The sequence below is a fragment of the Pyrgilauda ruficollis genome, unplaced genomic scaffold (assembly GCF_017590135.1).
Source record: "Pyrgilauda ruficollis isolate IOZ18807 unplaced genomic scaffold, ASM1759013v1 scaffold169, whole genome shotgun sequence".
Lineage (NCBI taxonomy): Eukaryota > Metazoa > Chordata > Aves > Passeriformes > Passeridae > Pyrgilauda > Pyrgilauda ruficollis.
This window is the reverse complement of record NW_024515764.1, coordinates 244,372-266,710: the sequence shown is the minus strand read 5'-3', so window position 1 is coordinate 266,710 and position 22,339 is coordinate 244,372. Positions and strand designations below refer to the sequence as shown.

The 22,339-nt window shown below is 40.8% G+C and overlaps 1 protein-coding gene across 1 annotated transcript; it reads left to right on the top strand.

The window, feature by feature from the left end:
• On the top strand, positions 1-21,409 carry SSU72 (SSU72 homolog, RNA polymerase II CTD phosphatase). Its single transcript, XM_041463639.1, has 5 exons — positions 1-159; positions 5,783-5,926; positions 15,914-16,053; positions 17,837-17,955; positions 20,770-21,409. The coding sequence occupies exons 1-5, from the start codon at positions 80-82 to the stop codon at positions 20,869-20,871; spliced, it is 585 nt and encodes a 194-aa protein (XP_041319573.1). The 5' UTR covers positions 1-79; the 3' UTR covers positions 20,872-21,409.
• Positions 21,410-22,339: the final 930 nt, after the last annotated feature.

The window sequence follows — 22,339 nt, the reverse complement described above, 5'->3', positions numbered from 1 at the left end:
CGCCGCGCTGCCGCCGCCATTTTGTGGAGCGGCGGCCGGGAGGGAGGGAGGCGCGGGCAGCCCCAGCGCCGTGCCCGCCATGCCGTCCGCGCCGCTCCGCGTGGCCGTGGTGTGCTCCAGCAACCAGAACCGCAGCATGGAGGCGCACAACATCCTCAGGTAAACGCCGCTGCCCGGTTCACCGCCCCCGTGCCGGCGGCGCTCCGCTGTCAGGGAGGCGCGGATGGGGCCGTGCTTTGCGGCCCGCGCCCGGCCCGGCAGGCCCGTGGGTGCGGGGCAGCACCTTGCCTTCACCCTGCCTTCATCCCGCTTGTACCCGCTTTTCACCTCGCTGCCGCCCTGTTTGTACGCCCTTTTCACCCCTCTTTTATCCGCTTTTTATGCCGTTTTCACCTCGCCTCCTCCGCGTCCTTGTTTTTTTTCCCCCCCCCCCCCCCCCTTTTTTTTTTTTTTTTTTTTTCCATGAGTCCATCTGAAGGGGGCCCACAGGGACTCTTCGTCAGGAGCTGGAGTGATAGGGCAAGGCGTAATGGGTACAGAGCGAAAGAGGGGAAATTTACACTACATGTTAGGAGGAAATTTTTTTTAGTGTGGTAAAAAGGGTGGTGAGACGCTGGCACAGGGAGATTGTGGCTGTCCCATCCCTGGAAGTGTCCAAGGCAAGGCTGGATGGGGTTTGGAGCATCCTGGGATGGTGGAAGGTGTCCCTGCCCGTGGGTTGGATTTTAAGGTCACTTCCCAGCCCTCAACAATCTGTGGAGACTGAGCCACTCTGCCCTGAAATGGAGCCCTTTCCTCTCACAGGAGAACCAGAACATTCGGTTCAGAGTGCTAAATGTCTTTGAGATTATAAGTGTTAATCTCTTTAGCACGCCCAGTGCTCTCAGCTTGGCTGAAGAGGTGAGATGGGAGACTTGGGACAGACCTGATCTGCCTGAAATCGTGTCCCTAAATCTTCCCTTTTCACTACAGGAACATGATAAGGATGGTCGGGTTTATTTTATTATTAAAGTTATGCAAAGAAGCATTCACATTAGAAATACACATTGATGGCATAGTAAGCAAACCAACTGTGAGTAAGCCGTGTGCTACATGTAAATAAAAATAAAAGCTTTGAAAGGAATAAATAGTAGAAGCATTTGGTCTGGCAGCCATTTTACTGTGACAGCATTTCATGCACTTCACGCTCACTCTTGGCATCGGATGTTACCTGTGGCAGTTCCGTGAAAAGATTACATTGTTTTTCCTCTAATAATGCAGGAACTGAGTTTCATTTGAAAGCTGAGTGTTAAGGACAAAGTTGAATTTCCTTCTGATGTCTGGCCTTTTCCTTCCCCCGTGTTTTTGCAGAAATAAATCACTTCCGGTGTGACCGATGTTTGCCAAAAGTGGCAGGCGTGGTTTTTAAAAGTGTTCTCCCTTAAGATTTGAATTTAAAAGTAACAAAACCTTCTTTAGAAAACGTTTCATTTTTATCAACACCTTTTGTAGTTACAGCAGCATAAATGGCGAAGCAGAGATAAATTTCTGATGCTGCTGTAAAGAACCAAGAGCCCATTTGCCAGCAAACTTGAGGAAAATGTCTGTGTTGGCTCCAGGCCAGCCTGCCTCACCCCCTCGGGCAGCGTGTTACAAAAAACACATGATTAGAAGAGGAAGCAGCTGAGGAATTACGAAACTTTAAGGTATTTTGTTAGTGGATGACAAGACTTTAAAAGACGCAAATTCTCTTTGCTGCTGGAAAACAGAACTCTGGGGTCCGGCATTCAGCGTATTTTGTAATTAACCAAGTTTTGAACACTTTGTTCTAGTTTTCCAGCAGAAGTCAGGCTGAAGGGCTGTGTGGAGTTTGTTGATGGAGTAAGAGGCGTCACCAGAGGGCCAGGGAAGCAAAGGGGAGCAGCAAGAGCAGTGCTAAAAAGCTGCCAGGCTGGCTGTGTGTAACCCCGCCCTGGCTCTGCTCTTCCTCACCCTGCTTTGTTTGCTTTGCGGGCTCTGCTGGGGTGGGGTGAGGTGAGAAGCAGAGCAGGCCTGGCTGCTGGGTGAGCCCTGCACAGCAATAACAAAAACATCCCTCTGTTGCAAACACAAACCCACAACACGGCTGCTGGGACAGAAATTAACTCTATCCCAGCCAAAACCAGCACGCTCTGTAGGTGATGTTTTATTTTATATTTTGCCATAGAGCATGCAGACTCAGGTCGTGGTCCTCCCTCAGAGGAGGAAAGCAGAAGGGTAAATTTCTTACAGCCAAACTTTTTTAATGCAGCAACTTCCACGTTTCTGTGTGCTTGGTACTACCCTGATAGCTTTGGAAGGAAGTTAATGAGTTCAAGTTCTCTGTCACTTACTGGCAATAAAAATTTCTAAAATGCTGATACACACTTCTGCCACACATCCCTTGTTGTAGAAAGCTGACTTTTAGGAAATTAAGAGTATGAACATCAGAGATTAGTGGCAGCAGGGAAATTAAAATATTGCAACCCCTGTAGCAAAAAGTTAGTTCTCATATTGATGTTTAAACTTGTAGTACAACACTGAGGTGTAGGAGAACTTCAGTTGCACCTGTGCTGCTTGCAGCAGTTGTTACTCCATGAGTTGTTACAGCTTCTCTCCTGCCAGCACCAAAAATGCAGGGAGCTGCATTTTTGACATCTGTATTGCCCGATTTAAGAAATCCTAAATTAATAACCCCCCCAAGAAGGAGGTATTTTCACATTTTTATATTAAAGCACACTTTCATTTGACAGCTTAGTAGTGATAATGCAGATTACAAGTTGTTAGTATTCAAAGTGAGTTAACAGTGCTTTAGTCCTGCTGTTCAGCAGTGTAGGCTTGTTTTGGGGGGTGTTTTTTAATATTGATTGGTGGCATAAGATATTTTTTAGGTAACCTACAAGGGTTGCTGGTTATTTTCCTGCTATCTCTTGTGGAAAGGGATGTGGTAAAATTAATCATTTGTCCCCTGAAATCCTTCACCACTCTGAGTGCAGTGGCACTGCAGGATTTATTGCATTTGCTTTAATATTTAGCAATATTTCCTACAGCCTTTGGAAAGGAAGATACAATAAACTGAAAAGCAATTTAATAAGAATGTGTGAGAAATATCCCCAAATAACAGTGAAATAAAAGAAGGGTGTGGACAAAGTTGATGTCTCAAGCTGCACTTATTTATTATTATTATTATTATTATTATTATTATTATTTCTCCTGCCAGTGCCTGGAACTGAGTGCTCCCAGTCAGTGCAGTCCAGGTTGGTTTTTGATTTCAGAATTATTTCCACTGAGCTCTGAGATCCTTTGAGAAGAGCTGAGGGGTGAGCAGGGTGCTGAAATGAGATCTGGGCAGTGCCTCACTCTGTCCTTAACACATTGGTAATTTATCCACATCAGCTTAACAGTCATAAAAACAACTTCCTGAAATGTGGTCATCATTAGTCTGTTAAAGTTGAAGCTCCACATCTTCAGAAGATAGTCTGTTAGTCTGTCTTACTCTTTACCTTTTGTGCCAAAGCTCATTTTTTTCTGCCTCCTGGGCAGTTTTACCAGGTGAAAACCAAAGGCATTGTCTTGTAGGAATTGTTCATTTTTACAAATGTGCCACATTTCCACAGACACCTGAGGATTCACTACACTGGATGTGTCCAGCTAGTTAATAAAAGCTGAACAATATTTAATAAAAGCTCCTGTGTCCAGCTAGTTAATAAAAGCTGAATAATATTTAATAAAAGCTCCTGACTAATGGCTCTCTGCAGGCATTTTTCCATCCCCTGTGCCCCAGCTGTTGCAAGAAATGTGTTGAAATGTTTTTAGAATGTTTTATTATACCTGGGGCATAAATAGTGTAAACATTGACACTACCACTCACCAAGGTACAAAACATGAAATTTCATGTGAGGAACTCATATTCCAGCTATTCAGGGAAATAATTTTGAATGGGTCATGGGCCTTGGAGGCACAATTTTTTGATGTGTTGAAAGCCAAAGATTTCAAGTTGTAAAATTTGAAATGAAATCATGCAAACTTCAGGGACACCTACAGCAATTGGAGGTGGAGGTTTTAATGTGTGTGATCCAAGCAGAGCTGTTTCAAAGAATAAAGAAAATAAAGGAAACCAGAGAAGAAAAGATCAAATTGAAACATGAATTTTTTAGCACTGCAATTTCTTCTCTACATATTATGTCTCTCTTCACATCCAGTAGAAGCAGCAGAATCAAAACTTGGATCTGCAAGTATTGCAGGGAAAATAAATGAACAGTGACTCATAACTGCACCAGTTCCATGTGATGGAGGGCTGGGAGGGACAGACAATTGCACTTCTTTCCACTTTATCCCCTCTCAGTCATCAGTCCTGCAGAAAGAAGCAAAAAACCCTCATGTATCTTGTCTGTTTACAGAAATAGACACCTATAAATAGTTGCTGGAGGAAGAAGTGTGGGGAAGCAAGAAAAGTGAGAGGAGGGGCTGTGTTCCAGTAGGAGGAGCTGAAGGAAATCAGCGTTGATGGTTTCAGAGCTGTGTTTGAGGCTGGGGCAGGAGGGCTCACAGTCTCTGCCCAGAAGCATTTGGGGTCACTTTGGGGACACCTTCTGAAGGCAAACAGACAGTTTGGGTTGGTTCTCCTGCTGAATTTCCCCAATTTTCCTTGTCTCCTTCGTGAATTTCCTTGTGCAGACCAGGGAGCCTGGGGCCAGCTCTTGCCCTGGCTCCCAGTTCTGCTCAGTCCCCTCAGAGGAAAGCACTGCAAATTTGGGGTTGTTTCTGGGGGCACTGGCTGTTCACTTGATTTTTGTTCTAACATTTTTCTCTCCGTTCAGTCTCTGCTAAAATCATTCAAGCTGAAAGTGTGAGTCCTTAAAAAAGTAAATTTAATCCTGGTCTTGCTGTTTCTAGTTACATTGTCATTACAGACCCAAATGTTTCAGCCTTCTGGGTGATAGCAACAGTAATTTACCATGTAACTTCATCCATTAGACCACCAGAAAATCTCTTTTTTGTCCCATTAGTCCATAGATTGCCATATTTTTTAATATTACTGAAGGAGGTGCTGAGGTTTGAGTATCTGAGTTAATCAGCAAGAACATTTTGGCATTACTCCTAAAGACAAGCAGGTTCCTGCCTCTTTTTTTTTTTTTTTTTTTTTTTTAATTATAACTATTAAACAAGTAGTTGTTCATAAGAATGGAATGAAGTAATCCCTGGTTTAACCAAGAGTTTTAGAGAGCAGCCAGCAGAACATCTGCCCCACTTATGTAAAGGTAATTGCACTTTATGGTTTTCAATGGCAGGCACACAAATGTTTGTCCTGGGCTAATTAAATTACACTTTGGGCAACAAAGTGAGAAGAATAATGCAGTTAGGCCAACAGTCTCAGCAGGACATTTAAGTACTGATCAATAATACAGTTTCTTACTTGTATCAAGAGAAAACCATCTTTGTCTGTGTTGTCAGGAATACAGAAGGGGTTTGTTGCAAATCCAGGATGTCTGAAAGCACAAAAGGAAAGCACAATTGACATTTCCAAACAGCTCTGTACCATAATTGTAAGAAAATTCCTGTCAAATAGAAGTGCTTCCCTTGAAATGGTGTGTGATTTTAGATTATAACTGCAAGGAAAATACACGTTGGGAGCTTCAGGCAGTTTGGTTGCTCAGCTGCTGCTGCCTAAGAGGTGTTTTTAAAAGGTGTTTTTAAGAGGTGTTGTTAAAATTCACTCTAATATTCTTCAATACTTTAATTTTCAAGTCTAATTGTGTTCTCCCCCCTCCCTTGTGTCTTTCAGCAAACGAGGATTCAGCGTCCGATCCTTTGGCACGGGGACTCACGTGAAACTGCCAGGACCAGCCCCGGACAAGCCAAATGTTTATGACTTCAAAACAACATATGATCAGATGTACAATGATCTGCTTAGGAAAGACAAAGAACTGTATCCCTGTGGCATGGCCTCTTTAAAAAATCCAGTGTGGTTCATCCTTGAAAGGTGTAATTCATTATTTGGCATTAAGAATCTCTAGAGTTGCTTGGCTGGCGAACTTTAAATGATTTAAGTTTATAGGAGGTTTTTTTTTTTTAACAGTGGGCCTCTAATGCTCCCTTGTAAATTGTTACCCAGTTCCAATGCACACATCCCAAATGCTCTTTTGTAGTGTGTTACCATGTTTAGCTCTTGAATGAACACATCAATTCCCTGAGGTTGTCCATTGCCTCCCCTGCACTGTGGATCCTTCTCAGTGCAAAGACTGTCCTGAGTGTGGATTTGGGAAGAGCGACCACCTCGACTTTAATGTTGTATTTAGCTCAGACAAACTGCCAGGTAAGGCTTACAGAATACTTTCTCTGGGAGAGAGGATGCCTTTCATTAAAGAGCTCACCCTTCTCACTGAGGATTTTGTGATATGTGATTTGCTCTGTGCACCGAGAAAAAATAACTCTGTAGTTGATTCTAAAGAATGGACAGAGGAGAGCCCAGTGACATTTAATCCTGGAGAGCAAAGTGATCAGGGTTAGGCACACTACTAAAAATGTCCCAGCTGCATTATTTTAAAATACCTGTATTTAAAGTTGATTTTTTTTAATAAGAAAACCCACAAACAAAACTTGGGGAACTCACTCTAGATGTTTTTTCAACAAGGATCCTTTTTTTTAAAAAAAGTTCAGAATGTAGGATATAGTCTTAATATATCACATGTGATGTGCTGGTTTATTTGATTTTTTTTTTTTTTATCCCTCTGCCTATAGAGAAAAGGAGAATCTTACAAACCCATCTTAATGAGGTATGCCATATCCATATCCTGATTAAAAGAACTGCTTAAAAGAAAATTCCTTGAACTGAGAATTAATTTTAACAAGCACCAACGACTTGAGATTTCCTTTTTGAATTCTTCACTGCTGCTGTGCTGAATATGGCAGTACTTAAGAAAAAAAAAAAAAAAACAACAGGAAGCCAACCTGTTTCCCCCCTCAGCATGATTTGGAGTCACCACTGTGGTTCTGCTCCATGCTTTGCTGTGTTCCCCAAATATATTTGCAGTGTAACAGTTAAACCTTTTCTCAAGATAAAAGAGGTTTAAACAAAAGTCACAGCAAAGGAAATAGGGCAACAGCAAATGCCTCTGTGACTTTGCTTTTTTGATTCTCAGATAATTTAAGGTTTTCAGACTGAAGACTGGCAGCACAGAAAGCAACTCCATTTCCAGAAGTGGGTTTTGAGGGTAAAGGCTTTAACCAAAGCCAGACCTGCTCTCATCAGCGAGTTGTGGAATAGATTTTTTGTGTCCCAGGGGCTCTCAGTTCTGTTGGGTGAGCATAACTGCAGAGAGGGGATGGGAATTAACCTGTGGGGTGGGAGGGGCTGCTCTCCTCACGGGCTTGGAGTGTGGTTGGGATGGGGGTACAAAAGGAGGGGTGGTTCCATATGATTGAGCTGCTTATTCTGTTTCCCAGCCTTGCTTTCATCGTCTGTACTCTGAAATTTTGAGTCTTGCTGCCAACACCCTGCTTGCTCCCATACCCCAGTGAGGAGACACCTGAGGTTTGAGTGCTCTCCTTGCAGGCACTGTGGACACCAGATACTCAGTGACTCTGTGGCTGTGAGGGAACATCACTCAGTGACTCTGTGGCTGTGAGGGAACATCCTCTGCCCAAATAAACAACCCCCAGTTCAGAAAGCAGTGGCCTCCAACCAAAAATGAGCTGCTGCGCTGCTGGACCTCACCCAGAGCAAGGTTAAAGTTGTGTTAGAGAGAAGAGATGCACTGAACCTCTACTGTTCACTTGTGAGGAGGGGGAACAACTGAAAAACCCACTCTGCAGGGATTAAAAGCACCTTCATTGCAGTTAATTAGTGAAATATAGAGCACAGGCTCTCATACCTTGAAGGCATATGTTGAATTTCAGCAGCACAGCAATAGGGGATTAATGGAGCCAGGAATACAGATTCAGTTGAGTAGGTGGTTACAGTAGATCTAAAATGGAAGCACTTCAAAGCCTTTTAAGATGTGGCAGTTAAAACTTAGAGTTAAAATAAGTATCAGCATCTCCCATTGAATTTTTAGAATGTAGCATTTAAATTCCTTGAGCCCCAGTTGAGGACTGCCCCAAAACCATTTAACAGTGTTCTGAATGTTGCTTTTTAAAACATTCCTCTGTTATTTCTAGGACAACAATAGAGAATTCTGCTCCTAATTTGAGGAGGGCACAGCCATGGTCTGTGGTTCTCATACACCACCTTGTGTTTGCATCTGTAACCCACCTCTCCAACATCAGGATTATTTGTCCTTATCATTACTTTGCCCCTTATAACTCTGTGAAGGGGTTTGAGGACCTAATTCTAATTCTGTGGTGGTGACCTTAAAGCTGAAACAAAAATAGAGCAAAACTGCTGGTGAGCTTTGCCTTCGAGTGAAGGCGAAAACTAGTCAAGGGTGAAACTTGCTAAACAGTTTAAATTTAAACTCAGTTTAAATCTTCATCAGCAGTTGATGTTGTGCCCAGGGATAGGAGCTGTTCAAGTGGAAATTTGGCCAAAATTTTGCAGGAACTGCTCCTGGGCTCTTTATCAATGTGAGTAACTCCATGGCTGATTCCTTTCCTTTCCTGAACGCTGATGTGTCTGTGACCCTCACATTAAAGATGATTTTCACAGATGGGGGGTTATTTTTAATTAGGATTTCTAGGCAGCCTGCACCTACCCTGCAAGCTTGGCCTCCTACTCTGCTCCTGACATTTTTTACCTCCTCTTTTAATTTGACCTCCCTAACTTCAGGCAGGATTCCAGTTTTAGCTCCTTAGCTCCATGAGGTTATAAAATTGAGGGGAGGGTGGAAAACGTGTCCTGAAGAAGTTCCTAAAGCTGCTTCAGTTAGGAGGAAAATTCCAGAAATGAAGAGGAACTCTGTGCATCTCCCTTGAAGATTCTTTTCTGTCAAAAAACCCCAAAAATAGTGCTAATCTTGGTGATGGGATCTAGCTTTAACTCTGTGAGCTCCATGTTGAAGTTGGATGCCCATGTGATATTTTATATGTAGCTCAGTCTTGAGGAGTAACTGACCTAAATTCTACTTCAGGTAAGCTCTTCATGCATCTATTTATCTTACATTTTCATCTGGTTTTTCTTCATGGATTTTGAACTGCTCAGCACGTGTCAGCTTCTCTCCTGAGCTGTCATTCCAGTGTTCAGCACGAGAGCTGAGTCTCTGGAAGCACTTTGGAATGTTTCATTTACATCTGCTCAGGGACTTTTTTTCTGCTCAGGGATTTTTTTTCTTTTTTTTGTTGGAGTTTGTGTATTTTCTTCTTTTTTTCTATTTTTTTTTAAGCCTAACCTTACAAAAGCTAAAAATAGTTGAAATCATGGCCTGTGTGTCAGTGGCAAAACTTCTTCCAGAAGCAGAGCAGTACAAGTCTCATTTTCTTTCTCACCATGTCTTACAAAGCACTTTAGTGCTCCTAGAAATAGAGAGAAGGGATGAGAATGGAAAGAAGTGTTTAAGCTGGATTTAAACAGGCTTCTGAGAGGCACATTTCTGCAAATCAACAAAATTCCAGCCACAGGCTGCATTCCAATCCCTTTTTCTCCATGAAGGATTGTAAAATGCTTCACAGAATCTTGGGCCTTTCAAAGGCAGCAAATTTGTAGTGCTTCTTTGTCTGCCTTCTGATCACACTGCCTTTAATCTTTGTTTCATTCACATTAAAAAGGAAATACATCAAATTATTAAAGAGATATGAGCTGGATGTATATTATTTAAATATTGTTTCCCCTGTGTTTGAGCTGTGGGACATGGCAGAAGCTACAGACTCCAATCTAATAGCAAATTGCTTTTCAGCAGCATAAAGCACCCTCTGCCATCCTGTCTCTTCTGGGTGCTCTGAAATGTTTATTTCCTTGTCCAAGGTGAGTCCCAGACGTGCTCTGAGGAATTCTGACTGAAGGATCCAGTGTGAGGCTGAGGACTCTTGTAAAATCCATTTAGAGCTGCAGTGGTTTCATTCTTTGGCACTTTCATCCCAGCTGGAGGGAGGGAAGTGAAGTGACAGTTGATCCTTCTTACTTTGAAGTTCCCTCCCATGAACACAAAACTTCTGTGCCAACGTTAGAGATGCTTATGCTTCTTTTTTTCTTTATTCCAAACCAATTCCCATTTTAATTTCAACTGTAATTCTTTAAACTGGCATTGATTGCAGGCCAGGAATGTTTCCTGCACACCTCATCCAGCGTGCTGCTTTCTCTACAGGCTCCTGGTGCCAAGTGGCCCTGCTGTCTCTTGATTGTATTCTCAGGTTTCCCAAATGTGCTCAACGAAATGCTTTAATCGATTTAGGGTTTGCAGTGCTTGTGCTTTGCTCTGTCTGAGGTCCCTTCAGCTGTAGCTGCAAATTCTGAGCTTCACAGCACCAAAGCCAGTTGGAAATGGTTGGTGCAGCCCTGGGCAAGGGGAGGATTCATCCTTTCCTGCAGATCTCTCCTCAAAGCAGTTCCCCCCTCCCAGTCCTGCATTTGCTGCTCCTCTCTGGAACCTGGCACTGCTTCCCAAAGCTGAGGGGAGCAGCCCCAAGTCCTGTTGGAAGGGACCTTACATTTTATCATCTCATTCCACCCCTGGCCATGGCAGGAGCAGCTGGCACAGACCAGGTTGCTCAGAGCTTTATCCAGCCCTCTGGCTCACCTGCTGCTCCCTAGAGTGCCTGCAGAAGTGACAGCTCCGTGTCACTCACTGCCAGGTGATCAAACACTGCATTCCAGCAATCAAAACCAAACTCCTCTTGAAGTTCCCACTTGGATGAAGTGCAGGCTCAGCTGTTTGATGGCACAGTCAGACACAGTGCCACATCTCGAGTCACCTTGTCACCCTTGTCATTCTGTCCGTCCCTGCAGTGCATCTGGGACATCCCTTCTCCACCTCTTTGCCACTGGCCTTGGCCATTTCTCCCTCTCTTTCCCCTCTGGCAGCTGGATCTGTCAGTTCTCACCCCAAATACAGCTTGGGCTGCTCAGCACTGATAAATTCTTGTCTGGCACTTGAGCTCAGGGCTAAACTCAAGGTGTTCACTGCCTTCACTAATGTGAAGGAACTTCACCCTCAGCTTTGGGCTCAGCCAGGCTTCTGGAAGTGAGCAGGGCTCATTTATATTTGGACCAGCTCCTAGGAGCAGTTGGATTTATCCTTGCAGCTCAAGGCTTACAGATGCTGGGTGCTTTTCCTTCACTAGCAAAAACAAGGGCAGGTTTTTTGCAGGTCATTCATGCAGGCACAAATGTTGCAGAAATGTCATGATCACTAGCAAAAACAAGGGCAGGTTTTTTGCAGGTCATTCATGCAAATGTTGCAGAAATGTCATGGAGCCCAGCTTAGCATCTTCCTGATCATTTGGGATGGCATATTGTAGAATTCCAGACTGGTTTGGGTTGGGAGGGACTTTAAAGCTCATCTTGTGCCATGGGCAGGGACATCTTCCTCTGTCCCAGGTTGCTCCAAGCCCCATCCAGCCTGGCCTGGAACACCTCCAGGGCAGCCACAGCTTCTCTGGGCAACCTCTGCAGGGCCTCCCCACCCTCACAGGGAGGAATTTTTCCCTAATATCCCACCTTAGTCTGCTCTCTTTCCATTTGAATCCAATAGAATGATTCAACATTAAGACTTTATCAAGTTAGGGACCAACAGAAGACTTGTGCACAATCTCTGGTTTGTTCTAAACTGCAGTTTCAATTCCAAAGGACAGGCATTTTATTAGGAATTCTTTCCTAATATCCCATCTCACCTTGCTCTGTTTCCACTTGAATCCAATAGAATGTTTTAGCATTAAGACTTTATTAATTTAAGGACCAACAAAAGACTTGTGCACAATCTCTGGTTGGTTCTAAACTGCAGTTTCCATTCCAAAGGACAGGCATTGTAGTAGGATTTTTTTTTCCTAGTATTCCACCTTACCCTGCTCTGTTTCCACTTGAATCCAGTAGAATGGTTCAGCTTAAGACTTCATCAAGTTAAAGAACAGCAGAAGATTTGTGCACAATCTCTAGTTTTTTGGTTTTTTTTCAACTGCCCACTTTCCTTTCCAAAGGACAGGCATTTTATTAGGAATTTTTTTTTCTGATTTCTGCTGTGTTTCCATTTGAATCCAATAGAATGGTTCAGCACTGATTGTGCCCAGTCTCTGGCTGGTTCCAGCCTGCCCAGTTTCCATTCCAGAGGACAGGCACTCTGGCTGTGGAGTGAAGCAGCTCCTGCAGCCATAACCACTGTGCTTGGCCAGTGGAGTTTGTGGTGCCTGTGCCCATTCCCAGGCTGTCATTCCCTCTGAAAGGAGCTGATTCTGAAGGTGGAAGATCTTGGGCAGCCTCACCCCCCTCACACCTTTCATTTAAGGAAATGTCCAGTTCCTAGACAAACTTTTAACACAAGGCGTTCTATTTATAATGCAGATACTAAAAAATAAATAAGGATGATATGGAAAAGAGACCTGCAAATGCCACTCATGCTCTGGTGAGAAGCACTCTGCTCTGCTCCTGCTTTTCCCAAAGAAGAAATGCAGTGTTTGAGGAAATAATCAGCAGATTTATTTGAAGATGTAGAAGTTTTGGGTGCCAGCCATTACTTTAAAGTTTGGTTTTTTTTCCCCTAAAATGGGTGTGTACATTTTAGCAAGTATCATATGCCCACTTAGGTTTAATAAATTGGCTTTTATAATTTCAGGAATGGTCTGGGTTGGAAAGGACCTTAAATATCATCTCATTCCACCTCTGTCCATGGCAGGAGCAGCTGGCATAGCCCAGCGTGCTCAGAGCTTCACCAGCCTGCCCTTGGACACTTCAAGGGATGGCAATTTTAGATCTTTACAATTCATTTCTATACCCCAACACAAATCACTTGTGAGCTTCAGCTTCAAGTGGGAATTAAAAGGAAACTTGCTGAATACTTGGATCAGTAAGATAATTTTTCTTTAATCGTATAGAATAGAGATTTGAATCTCTTTGCTATCTCTATGTTGGTGCTTGTGGCTAAAAGTATTTTTTTGGGTCCTGTCAGTGACAAATAATGATAAAATTTGGAGGGGTGAGGGATGTTTGGAGGGTAAGGGATGGTTACTCAGATGTCTGGAGCAGGGACCCATCCATTGGGTGGTAAAAGGCATTTCTGGTGTCCATGACAGGAATTTTAAATTTGGGTAGCAAAAGCAGTGAAAGCTTTAGGGGTTTAGCTAAACACATTTTTATATTTTTTAAATAAATCATCACTAGTATGGGATAACCTTAGCTCAAAGGAGAGAATGCACAGTCAGTAATGGAAATTCTCCATGAGAATGAGCAACAGTGCTGTGCCTGTTGGAAAAACCCAATTTTGTGCTGCAACATCTCCTTTTTATATCAAGCCTTTCCACTGCTGAGTCTTCCTGCCTAAATTCCACCACAATGTGGACCTGTTCAGCACAGTTATTCTACTAAAGGTGAAATCTGAACTGGGCTCTGTAGAAATGTGGTGGATTTACTCTGCCAAGAGTTTGCAGTAGGTGAAGGGAAATGTAGGCAAGTTCTGGTGTCCTCCTCAGCATGGTAGGGCTACAAAATGTGACCAGGGGGAATTCTGAAAGAATTCTGAAAGAAAACCAGGGGAAATTCTGTCCTGAAAAGAGAGCAGGGATGCACAGGACAAGGAGAGTGGAGTTAAAATTTGTTGGGAGTAAAGCAGAACCTGACTTAAATGACCCAACACCTGCCAGTGTGGTGAAAACCATTCCTAAGTTGTTGTATCTGCATTCACCTGAGTTCCCAAAGAGAATGAAAATGAGTTATTTATTATATTTTGGAATAATAATATGCAGAGCCTTCCTGCACATTAATAATGTGCACACCCCCTTCATGGCTTTTTCCAGGTAAAAAAGATTTCAGGCAACCAAACAGAAAAACACCATAAATCTTCCCTGCTCCTCTCAGTCTCCTTTTATAGGCAGATGGACCCTTGGAAAAAAAAATTAAAAAAAAAAAATAAAATAGCTGTAAGTTGGCAGCAGAGAGCTGGGCTGTGAACAGAAATCTTGTGTGGGTTTGGGAATCTGCGTAATTCTGTCTCCAGGCTCACTCAGGAAAGCGAGGGGACAGATGCCAGCAACATTTTATCCTAGAAAGGGAAAAAAGAGAACCCAAAAAAGCGTGTGGGATGTTGTGTTTTTTTTTTTTCCCCCCTCTTGAACTGCATGATGTAGAAATGAGGAGTGCAGAGCCCGGGGAGGGCTCCCCTTCCAACTGAGCAGGCAGATGTTGGCATATTTTGGAAATGGCAGATATTTTGGAGGTGGTATTTTGAAAATGCAGTAATTTTCCTGCTCTGCAAATAACCAGAGGTCTGAGATGGCTCCATCCAAGTGGGTTTTGTTGGTTTTTTTTTCCCAAACATGACAAACCCCAGGAGAATTCACAGGGGTGCTGGTGTGCAAGAGCTGCTGGTGAGAGCTTTGGGCTGTAAAACACAATTCCTTAAGAACATGAGGAGAAACCTTTTGGGAAAGAAGAGTAAAAAAGGCTTGGGAGTGACGTGGAGAAAAGAAATGCAGCAGAAGTCAGGCTAATTGACAAGATTTAATTGTGATAAACATCCCAGCACTCAGTTTGTGGTGCAAAATTCAAATTACAAGTAGCTGAAGTGCAGTGATGCAGACACACAGAGGAGCTCAATCTATTTCCAACATGAAGTAGACTCTTGTGGGTAGAAAGCTGGGTTTAATTTTTAATATAAGTTAAACACTTGAAGGATTTAAGAGCTCTGGAGGCTGTTTCCTTGAACAGGAGCTCTGTGAGCACACAGGTGAACATCTGGGCAGTAGAACTGGAGCTCCTGCTAAAAGGTAGGCAGGAAATTGTTTGTCCTTTGTTACGAAAATAGCAGGAGTGTTTTCTGAAAAGAAATACCTGTCTGTCACCTTTTCAGCAAGGAAATAAGCCCAGATGACCTCCTGCATATTGCTACAAACGCTGGAAATTGTTTTATTCTCAGGATTGTTATCTCAAGAAATTACAGGCTGTTACCCTTGCTGTTACATTGTAAAAATATCTACTCAGAGGGCTAAAAATACAGCTGTGCTAAAGTCAGGCAGAGATGCATCCCCTTCCAGGCTTTCTCAATCCAAACCTTTCCTGGTATTCCAAATTTACCCCTGAAACTTCCCCTTCAGAGGGTGTTTGGTTTTACTCCAGCCAGCAGATTTATGTGACAGTCAAGCCTGGAGTGCTCCCAATGGAAGTGCACATCCCAGAAGGGTGGAAAACAGTGGGGGAAATAGAAAATCCTGCCTGGAAAGGGGCTCCAGGATAGAAAATCAGAGCCTCAAGGTTACAGCAGCAGCATAAATATAGCTCCCAAGCAGCATCACAGATTCCTTTCACACAGTGATGAAGCTCTGACAGGCACAAAGTCAGTGTTTTTCTTCATTCCTCCCCATTTATGCATCTCAGGATATTTTTATGGGATGTGCTTCTGTGGTTTCTTTGGCTTCCTTTGGAGTTTCAGTTGCATAAATCCACATTTGCAGGCAGGGCTTTGTGCAGGTGGCACCTGAAACACCTCGGGGTGGCCTTTGAAGAGTGAGGAGCAGTGGCTGGCAGGAATGTAGGACATCCTGCTCACAGAACAGCACAGGCTGGGGGGTCGGAGGATTTAGGGATATAAAAATAGTTGCTCAAGAAAAAAATTCTTCTTTGAGAGCTTTTTAAAGCTGTGGTGCCAGTGGCAGGTGTGTGAAAAGCAGCTGCAAGGGGGGGGGCACACTTTTAGGAATCTCTTTAGTGCTCACTGATTTGTAGATTTGCAAACAGAATATTTTCTTTTAAAGATAATGTCAATAATTTACCTTGTGCTGCTCATTTGCTCAAAACCATGACTTTCCTTCAAGTAAAGATACTTAACTCAAGCAACTTCAGATACACACAGAATGGAATTTTACACATGTTGGACAGAAATAAGAGAATCAAGCCACGACCAGAAAGATTCCAGAACTGCAAAGACGTTTTTGATTTGATCCTAACGTGTGAAGAAAGAGTCTATGATCAAGTAGTAGAAGGTAAGGAGCTTGAACTGATAAATCAAGTTAATTTTGGGGTTTTTTTCTCTTCCTTCTTGAAGTCCTCCACAAATCTGGAAACCTCCAGACCAGTGGAACACCAGTGAGGACAAGAGCTGCAGTTATTGATGGAGATTTATGCACCACAGAAGTGATGGCTGAGCTTTTGTCCCCAAAAGGTGCTGGCAGCTGCTCAGAGCGTGTGAAATTTATAGAAACTCCATGTTTGGTTTGGAAATGCTCATGGATCTCAGAAACTGAACAAACTGGGGATGAGCTGATGGAAAAACAAGTCTGAGCTGCCTTCCCTGCAGGCTCCCTGGGAGCTCCCAAGCAGTTTATCCCCATTAAACACCTCCTGGGCAGCTGGAGTGAAACACAGACAGCAAATAATTAAAGTTGACAAGAGGCTTTAATTATTACAGCACTGGACACATGGGGAGTAACCTCCCAAAGATGTGTAAAAAGGTCCTGCTCTCTGTTTATCCAAAAAGATTTTACATATTCAGATGGTTTCCAGGACACCTAATGCATCATTATTACCTGGCCCCACTTGTATTATAATTAGCTGAATTATGGCTGCCCAATTGTCCTCTTAATTGGGTTGGTGGGCTCTGAGGTGGGTCAGGGGGTTCTCTGAAGAGGAAGTAAGAAGTCTTCCTCATGGTGAACTCTTCAGCAAGTTGGCAGAGCTTCCTGAGTCCCAGTCCAGACCTCCCCTCGTGGTTCCATTACTCTTAGAAGCCATAAATTGTATTTATGGATCCTGCTCTTCTAGAGTATTTCATGTGTTCTAAAATCCATGGTCCTGCTCTTTTACAGCACTCCATGTACTGTAAAATCCATGGTCCTGCTCTTTTACAGTATTTCCTGTACTGTAAAATTCCATGGTCCTGCTCTTTTACAGCACTTCATATATTGTAAAATCCATGTTCCTGCTCTTTTATAACACTCCATGTGCTGTAAAATCCATGTTCCTGCTCTTTTACAATATTTCATGTACTGTAAAATCCATGTTCTGGTGCTTTTTTCTAAAACTGAGCAGTTAACACACTCCAGGTGAGGAAGCCCAAAGTTCTTCTTCACTTTTGAGTCTTGATCTTTAAAGATTGGCAGAGTAAGGGGAGCAATAACTTCTTTTGAGCAGGGAAAATAAACTGCCATGACCCTTTCACAAATCTGAGTTCATATGTTTTCAAAATCCACCTCTTGTTTTTTGAAATAAAGGGGATTATTAAGACAATAATATATAAAATATATTTTATATAATATATATAATATAAAATATAATATATAAAATTATAATATAGAATATAAGATATAAAATATACTATTAAATATAATATTAAATATAATAGAGACTATAATATAAAATATAGAATAAAATATCATATATAAAATATAATAAAAATATATGCTAAAATAGATATCAAATAGGTGTTATATATTTATGTATTCAAAGTATTTTTATTTTTATAAAGTAATATAAAAGAAATAATAACATACAATAAAATATTTTAATAAAAATTATACAATATCTTTATATTTATGGAATATGTAATGTATAATATAAAATATAATATAAAAATAATATAAAATGTATAGAAATTATTATTAAGAAAATATGAAATAAATTCTAAAAAATACTTTGGAAAATTTAAATGTGACAACACCTGTGTATTTTTAAAAACCTTATTACTAATTACTTCTTTCCTTAGTACTTTTTTGTGTAAAATGTCCCCATTCCACCCCAAATGTTGCTGCTGTGCTTTGTTTTAACCAGATTTGAACTCCAGGGAGCAGGAGACGTGCCAGCCCGTGCACGTGATCAACGTGGACATCCAGGACAACCACGAGGAGGCCACGCTGGGGGCTTTCCTCATCTGTGAGCTCTGCCAGTGTGTGAGTACCCCCACAGCCACCAGTCCCTGCCCTTCATCAGTGCCATTAATTGGTGCCACTAATTGGCTTTGAAGCTGCTCCAAAAAACTCCTGCACTGTGAAGTTGTTCCTCTAAAATCCGTGGCAAAATGTAAATTTTCACATTCTCCTCTCTTGTGTTTGTGGGGTCAGAGATGAAGGGAGGAATGGTGAATCTGACTCCATTAGAAATCTAATTATTTTATGATCTATATTGTATTAAAGAATACTATACTAACTATTCTAAAGGATACAGACAGAAGGGTAAAAGATAATAATGAAAACTCCTGTCTCCTTCCAGAATCCTGACTGTGCTTGGTCATTAAATCAAAAACAATTCACATGAAACCAATCAAACAATCGATCACCCGTTGGTAAACAACCTCCAAACACATCCCAAAGCACCAAAACACAGGAGAAGCAAATCAATAATTATTGTTTTCATTTTTCTCAGCTTCCCAGGAGGAAAATCCTGGGCAAAGAGATTTTTCAGGAAATGTGACAGTGACACTCCTGCTCCTGATTTTTGGACAAATTTGGGCAAATGGGTGAATTTAGCTGAGCTAAATTTGCAGAGTGAACTCCCTCCAAACCAGCTGTGCTTAGGTGGGATTTAAATGTGAGGCTTGCCTTGTGAATCCAAATATCCTTCAAAATTCCCTTTATTTTATTTTTTTTTACCACTGTGGTGTTTGTGAGGGTCCCAGGATGAGGGAAGAGATGAATCTGATTTCATGTTCTTAGAAGGCTGATGTATTATATTATATTAATTATGTTATATTATATTAATTATGTTATGTTATAATTACATGCTATACTAAAACTATAGAGAAATGATACATCAGAAGGCTAGAAAAGAATGAAAAATAAAAACATGACTGCTCAGAGCCTCCACACAGCTGGACCATGATTAAGTCAAAAACAATTCACATGAAACCAATCAAACAATCAATCACCCGTTGGTAAACAACCTCCAAACACATCCCAAAGCAGCAAAACACAGGAGAAGCAAATCAATAATTATTGTTTTCATTTTTCTCAGCTTCCCAGGAGGAAAATCTTGGGATTTTTTGCACCATCTGGGATGGTGCCTACTCAGCAAAGTCCTCCTGAAATGCCACCAGGGTGGGCTGGGACCTGCAGAATCAGAATAAAAATAAATAAATAAAACAGAAAAATAAATTAGACAGGATATCTGTGCCTTTGGGGATGATCAATAAAATCAGAATATCTGTGCCTTTGGGGATGATCAATAAAATCAGAATATCTGTTCTATAAAAACAGAATCTGTTCTATAAATCAGAATATCTGTGCATTTGGGAATCCCAATAAAATCAGAATATCTGTGCCTTTGGGGATGTCAGTAAAATCAGAATATCTGTTCTATAAAAACAGAATCTGTTCTATAAATCAGAATATCTGTGCATTTGGGAATCCCAATAAAATCAGAATATCTGTGCCTTTGGGGATGTCAGTAAAATCAGAATATCTGTTCTATAAAAACAGAATCTGTTCTATAAATCAGAATATCTGTGCATTTGGGAATCCCAATAAAATCAGAATATCTGTGCCTTTGGGGATGTCAGTAAAATCAGAATATCTGTTCTATAAAAACAGAATCTGTTCTATAAATCAGAATATCTGTGCATTTGGGAATCCCAATAAAATCAGAATATCTGTGCCTTTGGGGATGTCAGTAAAATCAGAATATCTGTTCTATAAAAACAGAATCTGTTCTATAAATCAGAATATCTGTGCATTTGGGAATCCCAATAAAATCAGAATATCTGTGCCTTTGGGGATGTCAGTAAAATCAGAATATCTGTTCTATAAAAACAGAATCTGTTCTATAAATCAGAATATCTGTGCATTTGGGAATCCCAATAAAATCAGAATATCTGTGCCTTTGGGGATGTCAGTAAAATCAGAATATCTGTTCTATAAAAACAGAATCTGTTCTTAAAATCAGAATATCTGTGCATTTGGGAATCCCAATAAAATCAGAATATCTGTGCCTTTGGGAATCCCAGTAAAATCAGAATATCTGTGCATTTGGGAATCCCAATAAAATCAGAATATCTGTGCATTTGGGAATCCCAATAAAATCAGAATATCTGTGCATTTGGGAATCCCAATAAAATCAGAATATCTGTGCCTTTGGGAATCCAAATAAAATCAGAATATCTGTGCCTTTGGGAATCCCAGTAAAATCAGAATATCTGTGCATTTGGGAATCCCAATAAAATCAGAATATCTGTGCATTTGGGAATCCCAATAAAATCAGAATATCTGTGCCTTTGGGAATCCAAATAAAATCAGAATATCTGTGCCTTTGGGAATCCCAGTAAAATCAGAATATCTGTGCATTTGGGAATCCCAATAAAATCAGAATATCTGTGCATTTGGGAATCCCAATAAAATCAGAATATCTGTGCATTTGGGAATCCCAATAAAATCAGAATATCTGTGCATTTGGGAATCCCAATAAAATCAGAATATCTGTGCATTTGGGAATCCCAATAAAATCAGAATATCTGTGCATTTGGGAATCCCAATAAAATCAGAATATCTGTGCCTTTGGGAATCCCAATAAAATCAGAATATCTGTGCCTTTGGGGATGATCAATAAAATCAGAATATCTTTGGCAATGCTGGAATCTCAGCAAAGTGCAGTGAAGCCCTGTTGGCTGCAGCCTGCCCACTTAGATTTCCTGTAAACCCCAAAAATGGGATTATTAGAGTTTTCTAACCATCAAATCCTTGGAGTTCAGTTGCTGAGACTTTTTTCTCTTCCAGATACAGCACACAGAAGACATGGAAAATGAAATAGATGAGCTGTTACAGGAATTTGAAGAGAAAAGTGGAAGGACTTTTCTTCATACTGTCTGCTTTTATTAAAGCACCTCTGTCTCCTAGGCCTTAATCCAGATGAGGGAAGCATGTTTCAAGTTCTGATTATACTGTATTTTCCTGGAAAATGAATATTGATCTTTTTTTGTTCGTTTGTTTGTTCGAAAACTCCTTTTCAGTGTCTTTATTTTTATTTTTTTTTTCAGGTATTCTGTCACAGGTAGGCAGAGATACTGGTTGGGCTTGTACATATGAAATGATTTAAAAGTATTACACAAAGGCCACCTATTTAAAAATTCAAATCAAGTTTTTTTTTTTCTTTAAATCCTACTTTAATTATTACAAGTAGGTTTTTAATTATAAAGAGAATGTTTCTTGAATATAAGTTTATAATGTATTTTTCCAGCTTATGGATTTATTTTATTTCAGTTGTGCTTTTTTTTTTTTTAATTATTATTTTATTTCAATGTGACAGAATGGCTGAACTCTGTGAGGATGTGAATGGAACAATGAAAAAACTGAGTATCTGTATATTATTAGCTATAAACTTGGAAGCATCCAATAAAAATGAAAAAAAAACCTTTAAGTTTGTCTGGTTTTGAAACAGAAGCTGAAGAATTGTGGCTGTTCTTTTTGAGGTAATTGTTTGGAAATCTTTTCTGCTTTCATTTTAATTCATCCTACTCAGATTTATTGGTTGTTTTTTTCATAGAAAGGCAGAAAAACCCCACAAAAAATGTTTTAACCTGTGGTTTGTGCACCTGGGGATTTACAGCAGAGTCCTTTCTGTGGATTAATTAGCAATCTTGACATGACACTTCTCATTTAACTTGCAGACTACTGAAAAAAATAGGATTTCTAGAAAGAAACAAATTTTTCCAAATATTAAATAATATTTTAAAATAATTTTTCTAAATTAAATTTTTCTCCATAGCACTGAAACCCCCAGTGAAGCTCAGTTGATACAGAATTTTAGGGGGTTCTTGCCTTTGAGATACACATTTACACACACAAAAATATTTATGTGTATAAAACTGGCTGAACACAAGGCCAAAGCTATTTCCTGTGTCAAAAGAAATTCCAAGAGAAACATTTAATTTAAAGCAAACAGGACAAAGAATGGGCTTTTCCTTTAGGAGCAGGGTGGGATATAAATGTGTGAAAATAAATTTATTTTCAAAGTCTGGAGCTGCCTCTTCCCTCTTTAGTGAAGAGAAGCAGGGAAAGGTTCACAGAGTGTGAGAAATGAGAATTTCTGCAGGCAGGGAGAGTTTCCAACCCCGGGATGTTCCCACCTTCCATGGGCTGGGCAGAGGCATTTTCATTTGCATTTAAAATACAAATTATTTTGAGGTTTTTGGGTTTTGGTTTGGGGTTTTTTGGTGGTTTTTTGTTTGGTTGGTTGTTGGGGTTTTGTTTTTTTTGTTTTTTTTTTTTGGTTGGTTGTTTGATTTTTTGGGGGTTTTTTATTTTTTGGTTGGTTTTCTGGTTTGTTTTTGGTTGGTTTTTGGTTGGT

Bases quoted from the DNA above. Each gene is read 5' to 3' on its own strand.
- SSU72 (XM_041463639.1), top strand. From the start codon at position 80: ATGCCGTCCGCGCCGCTCCGCGTGGCCGTGGTGTGCTCCAGCAACCAG. The intron at 160-5,782 runs GTAAACGCCGCT...TGTGTCTTTCAG, and splicing joins GAGGCGCACAACATCCTCAG to CAAACGAGGATTCAGCGTCC. The intron at 17,956-20,769 runs GTGAGTACCCCC...TTTCTCTTCCAG, and splicing joins TCTGTGAGCTCTGCCAGTGT to ATACAGCACACAGAAGACAT.